Raw genomic sequence first — 9,394 nt, 5'->3', positions numbered from 1 at the left:
TTTATAAAAATGAGTTTGCTGGAGGCTCGGAGTATCATTCCAAAGTTCACTGATGACACAAAGGTACATTGGAAAATAGCTCTATAAAGGACCTATGGGGCTCCAAAGGTATATGGGTAATTTAATGAATGGGCATAGATGTGGCAGGTGGAATATAATGTAGGAAAATGAGACCTTATCTGATGTTCTCTGTTATGTTCTCTTGTATAAATAATGTTATTACATTGGAAAGAGTTCTGAAATATTTTATATACCCATACCCACAATGAGTAGCTTGTCTATGATGATGCCTGGGCTACATTTGCTGAATTTTAAAGAAATGAGCAAGACCTGATAGAAGTGGAGCAAACTTGATGGGTTGAATGGCCTAATTATTCCCCTATGTCTTATGGAAACATATAAGATCCTGAGTATTCATAATTGTATGGATGTGAAGAGGATGTTTTTCCCCTGTGAGAGAATCTAGAACTATTTAAGATTGAAATAAGATGAAATACTTCTTTCTCAGAGAGCTGTGAAACTTTGCAACTCTCTTCCTCTAAGGCTTAAGGAAGCAGCTAAAGAGTCTTTGACTTTTAAGGCAAAGGTAAATATTTGATAAGCAAAGGAGATGAAAAGTTATAGTGGTTAGATGGGAATGTGATCTGAGGCTGTAAATAGATCAGTCAAGATTGCATTAAATGGTGAAGCTGGCTTCAGTGGTCAAATGACCTACTGTTGCCTCTAATTCCTATATGTAACAAGAGGAAATTGTACTGAGATGCACCCTGTACTGATAGGCTTCACAAGAAAGGACTCCAATCAAAGATCTGAGGTCACTGTCTACCATTGGAGAAGTTTTCTTCACTCATTGAAGCTTTTCACCAACAGCAGACAGACTCTTCACCAGCAGTAGTATTCTTCTCCAACAGAGGGAACTCTCTTCTTTATGAGGAAATTTTTTCTCTGATTGGAGCTCTCCACCAATAGCAGGACCTTTCTTCACCAATAGAAGCTCTCTGCCTACGAGGAATTCTCTTCACTGATTGGAGATCTCCACGAGCAGCAGGATCTGGCTTCACCAATAGGAATTTTCTTCACAAATAAGAAGCCCTCTCTTCAATTGGGAGCACTCTGATCAGCAGGAGGAGCTCCCTTCAATTGGAGATATAAATGGAAAATGCCGGAGCTTCTCACCAAGCCAAGTAACATCTAGGAAGAGAGTTAGTCTGTTAAGTCAATGTCCTGCCTTTAAAAGGAGTTGCCTTCAGGAGTAGGGGGGAATTTTATCATCAGGACAGGTTGACTAATAGGAAGAGCTTTTCTTTTATTCTTTACTCTAAGGAGCCAAGCCAATCAGGTTAAGAATCCGTGGTTTTCTGATGTTTGAAATATCATTATTCTAACGTAATTCTATCTATACTGATGTTATAGTAAATATGAAAAAATGGGATATTTCCTATCGTAGAGCTACAGTTTAAATATTGCATTTTGTTGCACAGCCTCATGACAGTAGTAACAATGACCTACTTTCATATCATTCTTTTAACACTGTAAAACGATTGAAAACTGAAATAGCTAATAAAATTTAACTCTATCCCAAAATCCGGGATATGAGGATAATAAAATACAAAGTAGATTTTAAAGGGCATAAAGGGAGAATAAGATGGAGAGAGCGAGACACTTATGGAGGTAATTCCTAAAATAAGGCTGTCATTCAAATTGCTGATCGGTGAACTACCTGATTAACTCGATGAGTCAGTCTATCACGTAGCAACCATCAGCCAGATTATTTTAATCTGTATAGTTCCATTTTCACAATAATCATTGAACCTAACAGCGCTGTGCCTTTGTTTTCCAAGAGTATTGTGTATCCAGATTGTCACACAGACCCTGTTTGTGCGCTGGTGTCTCCCATCTGCCGGTGGAGAGAAGGGGGAGGGGAAAGGAGTGACGGCTTGCACTCCTCTCTATTTCACAGGCAGGCACAGGGCTCCTGCTGCTCTTGAAACCGTCAAGTGTTTTATTGCACTGCTCAGTCAAGACAGGTCACTCTGACAATGGCAGAGCCCAGCACGCAGCCCCGGGTCTACTTCCAGTCCCCGAGTAAGGAAGAAGAGCCTCAGTCACAGAGGAAACTGGGCAAGTTCACCGTCCGATATGACAGGAAAGATCTACAGAGGAGACTGGACATCGAGGAATGGTTGGACTTTCAGCTCCATCAGCTGTATGGATGTGAGGTGAGTGCTCAGCATGGTTAGTCCTTTACCTTGGCTCAGGCTGGGCCTGCTTGTCGATTCTAAAAGGCTCCTGCCTGTTTATTATTAACTCCTGCTGTGGTTAATACTCTCTGTCCAAGACCGTGGAGAATAAAGCTCCATGTTCTCTCTGCAGCAGGGCTGCAATAGCTGAAGGCACGATTTAAAATGTGAGCTCATAAAATTTTACTTGTGCTACTGTGACAGAAGTGTGAAGGGAAATTGAATCTGAGAGTAGAAATTAATCTGCAAAACTAAAACCAAGATATGAATTTGGAGTGGATTGAGTTTTATTGTGATTACCGAATTTGTCAGGGAAATTCACCATGGAATTGTGACCTTACAGAAAGTGCTGTGTTTGTGTACCTGAGGCTGTCTGAGGGGCACCTGCTTTTGTCTATGGTGGTATGAGAAAAGCAGACTGTGATGGTGGGTATCTAAGTGTGTGCATGTCAATGGGCTCTGCAGGAGTAGGGAAAGCATGAGGAATGTTCAGGAGATGGGTGGGGGGTCTCGGCGGAATGATGACAGTGGATGTACAGCAATGGAAAGGTGCATTATGGTGCCTATGGGAATCGACAAGGATGTGTGTGTGTGTGTGTGTGTGTGTGTGTGTAAGTCAGAGCAAGACCACAGGAAGGTGAAGGTGCTGTGGTATGTGATGTAGGAGTGGCCCTAAGTGTCCTTCAAGGAACATAAAAGCATGTTTCTGAAGGAGGATGGTAGAGGTAAGAGGAGAAGGGAGAGTTGTTCTGCTGAATTGTGAGATCCTGTGGGGGGCGGGGGTGGATATCTCTGAGAGCATGCAGGTCTAGTGGACACGAAGGATTGATGTTCTCTAAGAATGAGTGAACCTGCTGCAGCATACAATGGAGATGCAAAACTCCAACCCAATATAAGCACCTGGGAAATGTCAAATTTTGATTCTTTTCCCTGGGTGGTCTCTCAGGAATGAAGATAACTTGCTTCCACACCAGTTTTCCTGGTCTTGACGATGCTGACGTGGGAGCTGCAAATTTTGTCGTGAGCTGGCCAGATGTGCTTGGTAGGACAGGCAGGTGACTTGGGAGAAGGACATTCCTTCCAACATTTTCCGTGGCTTTGGTGTGACCGAGGTTCCTGGACTCAAGTTTGTCAGTTTTATCATGAAGATTGCTACTTCAGTCAGGGTTCAGTGATTCTCATGTGTGTGTATGAATAATGCTGCATTCTATTTTTAAGATTGTTCCGTCTTTTTGCCTGTCCACCTGCTAATCTCTTTCCATGACAAGACTCAGAATAAAGTGTCTGTTGTAGGAATATACCCAATTAGTACCTCCCTGCTGTAAAGGTTGGCCTGGGAGAGGATATTGATTTTGTTTCGATTATCTTGTCAGTGGATTTAGGATGGTACTATAGCGAGTCTGTGAGAGTGTGATAGGTTGATCATTTGCCAGCACATGGTTGTAGAGTAAAACGGTGCTCTGGTTTGAGTTTTTCACTGTTCATCTAGCTGGCTTGGATTAGAAACTACACGGTGGCAATTCTATTAGCTATTCCCTGTATTCCTGTACGTGATCTTTAATGCTGTAGCCCTGACGCGTTGTGTGTTCGGAGATGTTCTTCCGCACGTCACTGTGGTAACGCCTGGATGTTTGAGTTATTGTTGTCTTCCATTTTAGCTATTTTCCTCTGACCTCTCTCATTAAAAAGGTGTTCTTGCCCACAAAACTGCTGCTCACTGGATGTTTATTGTTTATCACACAATTCCCTGGAAACTAGAGACTATTGTGTGTGAAAATCCCAGGAGTTTAGCGTTTCTGAGATACCCAAACAACCTTGTTGGACACCAACAATCATTCCATGGTTAAAATCACCTAGTTTACATTTCTTCCCCATTCTGATGTTTGGGCTGACCAACAACTGAACCCCCTGACCACATCTTCATGCTTTTATGGAGTTGTTGCCAAATGATTGGCTGATTAGATATTTGCATTAACAAGCAGGTGTGCACGATTACCTAATAAAGTGGCCACTGATTGTAGTTTGACCAGATGAAGTGAAATTCGTAGTTCAGAAAATGAAGTTGTCACATCAAGCCTTGTTAATGTAATAACACCTTAGATAGAGATAGATGTACACAAGCTCTAATATTAATTGGAAACCGTCGGCCAGTAACAAACCATTTCTACCTGGTTAGTCACAAACTGAGAAAGGGATTTGAAATAACTTCAAAGCATTTCAGTACTGTATTCAGTTGGACAGTGATTCTGAATGGATTTAGTTAGGTCTGTGAATAGATGCAAAGAGATGTTAACCAGAAATGGATTGAATCAATTAGTGTTTGGTAAAGCATTCTAGCAGATGCTGCTTAGTAATTGGATTCAGTCAGACATCAGTTGAGAATGGATTGAAACAAATGTGTCGGAAAGTATCGAACTGGACACAATGTGAAGTAGGAACAATTAAGCAATTAAGTATGAAGCACAAATGGCTTCTATTGAAGTATCCAATTAGGATCAGGTATGGAATATGGCCAATCAAGTGCTGACTAGCAATGTACCCAATATCTCTCACAACGAGTAGATCCAATCAGTTGACTGTCTACATAACTGTATGAAGACAGTGATTGGGAATGAATATGGCTAAATACAGATTAGGAGCTGGAATGAAATGCATGTGGATTTGCACTGATTATTTGCATTTCAGTAACATCCATAACATGTCATTGGGGGCCTCCACAGCATGAGAAAAGATGGTGATAGGGATTCGTTAGTTAGGGGAACAGAAAGGAGGTTTTGTGGACAAGAGCAAGAATCCCTGATAGTATGTTGCCTCCCATTTGCCAGGATCCAGGACATTTCAGATCAAGTCCTGGCCATTAGGAGGTTGATCTGCCAAAGGATGTGGACCATGTAGGTATCAATGACATGGATATGAAGGAAGCATGACGAGGTTCTGCAAAGCCAGTTCATGGAGTTAGGTGCTAAGCTAATGGACAGGACCTCCAGGGTTGTGGTCTCAGGATTACTAAGCATGCCACATGCTAGTGAGGCCAGAAATAGGGAGATCATCCAATTTAACAGCTGCTAAGAAGCTGGTGTAATAGGTTGTTGGATCATTGGGCTCTTCCAGGAAGTACCTGCACAGAAGAGATGGTTTGCACCTGAACTGCAGGGGGCTAATATCCTAGTGGGAAGGTTAAGGGTGAGAGATGAAAAGTTTAAAGCCTTAATAGGCTTTGGGAAGTTAATCTGGAGCTCTGGATGAATTCTTGTTAGCTCTACATCGGTTAGGTTGATATGGATTCTTCACTCTGAGGATCATGGGAGCGTGGAACAAGCTGTCAGTGCAAGTGGTGCACGCAAACTCGATTTCAATGTTTAAGGTGGGTACATGGATGGGAGGGGTATAGAGGGCTATGGTCTGGGTGAAGATTGATAGGAGTAGGCAGTTTAAATGGTTCTGCATAGTCAAGATGTACTAAAGGGTATGTTTCTGTGCTGTACTTTTCTATGACTCTATAAACCCCGACATGTACCAGCAGATCTGCAAGGCTTGGTGAGGTAGTGTTGCAGTAAATTTGGGAATGAGTCAAAGGAGGTCAAACACAAGGAGAACAGGTTAAATGGGGGTGCAGGATGAGATTGGCCTGTGGTGAAATTGTAGAATGGTCCTGACGATTTCAAATGAGATGTAGAGGGGATACAATGGGACTGATTGCAAACAAAGTAATAGTGGAAGGAGCTGAAGACTGAATGTAAAATATGGTTTGAACATGGCCTCACCATCTTTGGTCATCTCACATGGGTAAAATCTCTTACTTACTTAACCCTATCACCTCTACTGGGCGATAGACCGTCATCAGCAGCTCTCCGAAGTCCTCTGTCCTGGGCCAGTATTTCAAGTTGTCCCCAGGTGTAGCTCAGCTTTGAAGATCCTTGCTGTACCAGGGATGAGGTCTTTAAAGCTTCTGCTGGCATTTCTGTAGCTCTGGCTTTTTATGGGATGGGTTTGCTGGCCCCATGCCCAATCCTCCTCCTTTCACAGCCAGACTTGTTACCATCCACGCCAGAGTTAATAGTATAAAAGCTCACTTGATAAAAGTGATCAACAAAGCTCAACTCAAAGCATAAATTATGCACGATATTTATATTAAAAAAGTAGCCAAAAAAGTCCATTGTAGTATTATATGGTCATTGTGATGTAGTGACTGGGGTTGTGCAAGTTGGTTCAAGAGCTGAAAGATTGAAGGGAAGTTGCTGTTCTTGAACCTGGTCGTGTGGGATTTTGGCCTTCTGATTCACCTGCTTGATTGTAGCTGCAAGAAGATGGCATGAGATCTTTGATTAATGTTTCCTTCCTGAGGCAATGCCTGCTGTAGATACTACTGATGGTGCAGAGGGAGGTACCTGTGAACTACTGTTCTCTGCAGTTTCTTATGTTCCTATGCATTTGAATTTCCATAGCAGACTTGTATTCAATCAGTCCAAACCATGGCTCTGCCTTAATAGGCTTCAGGAAGATATCCTGGAGCTTTGGATTAATTCTTCTTAAGCTCTATATTGGATACGTTGATCTGAATTCATGTCCATGATAAAGAATGCAATTGTGAGTCTGTGTTACTCAGGGAGTCAGCGAGGGGTTTTGGACCAGCTCTTCACAAAAAAAGTCAGCTCCTGCAGCAACTCACTGAAATTTTCCAAGCATACAAAGCAAGCAAGTGTTGAAATTTGTCTCTGAGCTAATGCCTGATAATGGGGCTATGCCTTGGGATGTGTCAATGTAAGTGGTTACTGTTTTCATGAATGATGTGTCCCTTGGTAAATAAATGATGGGAAAGCTGCTGTTATGTGGTGAATGTACCAGATAGAGTTCACAAGTGTGCAAGATGAAAACAAATTATATTGCAGGCAGGTGCTTAACATGATTAGATTAAGAAATTTCATTTAATAGGCTCTCGAAAGAACAATTACCTACACATGATGCTGAGTCTGTCAGGCGTTCTAGGGGAAGGGCCTCAGGATCCAAAGTCGGAAGCCTATTTGTTGTTTGCAACTTGCTTTGCTCTATGACAGAAGATAAAGAGTCATACAGAAAGGAGACGAGTCTTATAGCTCAATAAGTTGAGGTTGAGCATCAAATACCAATTAAGTACCTGAAAGGAAAGAATTTTCAGCGGCACAGGGACAGAGTAGAGGGTGGGACTATCTGGATTGTGTTTACACAGAGCTGGTATGGACTGAAAGGGCTGAACAGTCTCATTACCTGTCACATAATTATTCTGTGATTCTGTTTCATTGTGAGAGAGTGGGGTTGGGGCTCTGGTTAAGTGTGCAATGAAGTTGGTCTTTCAAGAAAACCTTAGCCCATTGGCCTTTGTGTTTTAATTGGGCTGTGTATGGGATCACTCCACAAGCAGGGGATATTGGTGACTTTGACATAGTCACCCATTATGAATGACAATGACAGGAGCAGGGGGTTTCTTGAGTGTCCCAGAACTCTGTAGTGAAGCTGAGAGAGTACAGCGGCATCAGAGGGAGAATGAAGAGTTGATAGGTGGGCCTGGTCCTAAACACCAGGGCCTCCCAGCTGCTTTCTGCAGCGATGGTGGGAAAGGTATTCCTTGCAGACACATGTAAAAAGAGCACATGAGTGTTTTGTTGGAATTTACTTGAGGTTTGTAAACTCTGTGGTTCACTTCCCAAACTTTGGCAGCGCCCCGCGTTCTTTCCAACTTACAGCTCATTGTGGTCAGACTACCATGGTCACTGCTAACTCTGCAGCACTGTGCACGCATCTAATGGAGACTGACTTGAGCCTCAGGACCAGCAGCAGGATGCTTCCTGATACTTGTGGATGTCCAGAGAGAGTCAGCAGAGGAGAGGAGCTCACAGGAAGCCAAACCTGCCAGTGGCCTGGACACCAGCGTCTCTGAAAGACTCAGTGACATGCTAATGGTGGTACCTACCTGCAGCCAACTGGACCATGAGTTGTCATCTGCTGGACCTGGTGGCCGTCAAGGTTACCTGCATCCTTAACTTCCATCCCTTGGGATCATCTGGGATTGTACCAATGTCTCTCGTGATCCCACAGTCTCTGTGAGATCCTACTAGTGCACAAGGCAGGTGACAAATGGCCAATTTGATAGTGTTTGCTATGAGTCCCATAAGAGGAGGTGACCTAGAGATTGAATGGGCTCATTGCTCTCATACCTCCTCTGCCTGTCTCAGGAGTGATTGTCAACTATAGGGTTTCCACTGCATCACGTGCAGTAGGTCTATGACACAGGACATTGCCATTGATGCTAATATCCTGCTTTGCCTTATCCTTTATGTTCACCCTTGCTGATGTACACCTGGCTAGCTGTCTGGAAACATGGGACATACTAGTAACGAAGGCTGATAACAATAATTGGGAAACCAACTGAGGAGATTCAATACCAACCAGCTAAAGCTTCATATTCATCAACAAACACCTCACTGACCTTATCAGCTTCAGGCTGAGCCTTCCATTTCTGGACTTACCTGGAGCCCTCCTTCAAATTTGCAACAGCCAGGCTCTCCAAAATGGTGGATGTCGACTGCCCACTGCAGAAAACTGAGAAGCACCAAGAACTGGAGACAAGTCCAAAGGGTAGAGCCCCTTCAGTTGAGAAAGAGCAGAGAAAGTAGTGTTGCTGGATGGAATGTCCCCAGCAATGTAAGGTTCATTAGTCCACACAACCCATACCTTAATGCTAGTTTGACCTTCCCACTTGCATTCTGAACAGGCCTGCAAACAACTGTGCATTATCCACTGATCAGTATCAATCTATTTTGGAAGATCAGTAGTCAGATATAATCCATGCCAGGCAGTGACATCAGCAAATTTTTTTTTCTTTATCAGTAAAAAGGACTGAACGCTAGCAATTAACTTTGTGCAGATGGAGACCATGCCTCTTCCTATAATGGGGTAATTTCTGTGTCCTTAGCGGAGGTGGAGGGGAACTGCTCAGATTTGGTTTAGGCCGGGCAAGTTACTTTTAGCCAGTGTCCTCAGGCCTTGGATCCTGTGGGGCCTGTGGCACCTTACTCAGCCACCAGGACACTAGGTAGCATGTGTGTTGCTAAGGCCAACATGATGGCAAGAAATGGGAGTGCGCCAATTTGCATTTTTCCTTGTCATCGGCATCCCCG

The 9,394-nt window shown here is 43.3% G+C and overlaps 1 protein-coding gene across 1 annotated transcript in view; it reads left to right on the top strand.

Moving 5' to 3' along the window:
- The first annotated feature begins 1,118 nt into the window (after positions 1-1,118).
- ppp1r14d (protein phosphatase 1 regulatory inhibitor subunit 14D) overlaps positions 1,119-9,394 on the top strand; it is a 55,416-nt gene continuing 47,140 nt past the window's right edge. The window contains exon 1 of the mRNA XM_073040269.1: positions 1,119-2,219. Coding sequence (XP_072896370.1) covers positions 2,040-2,219 — 180 coding nt within the window. The 5' untranslated portion in view covers positions 1,119-2,039. The remainder of the gene's footprint in view (positions 2,220-9,394) is intronic.

This window comes from Hemitrygon akajei, chromosome 3, assembly GCF_048418815.1.
Source record: "Hemitrygon akajei chromosome 3, sHemAka1.3, whole genome shotgun sequence".
NCBI lineage: Eukaryota > Metazoa > Chordata > Chondrichthyes > Myliobatiformes > Dasyatidae > Hemitrygon > Hemitrygon akajei.
This window is presented reverse-complemented; position numbering and strand designations above follow the sequence as displayed.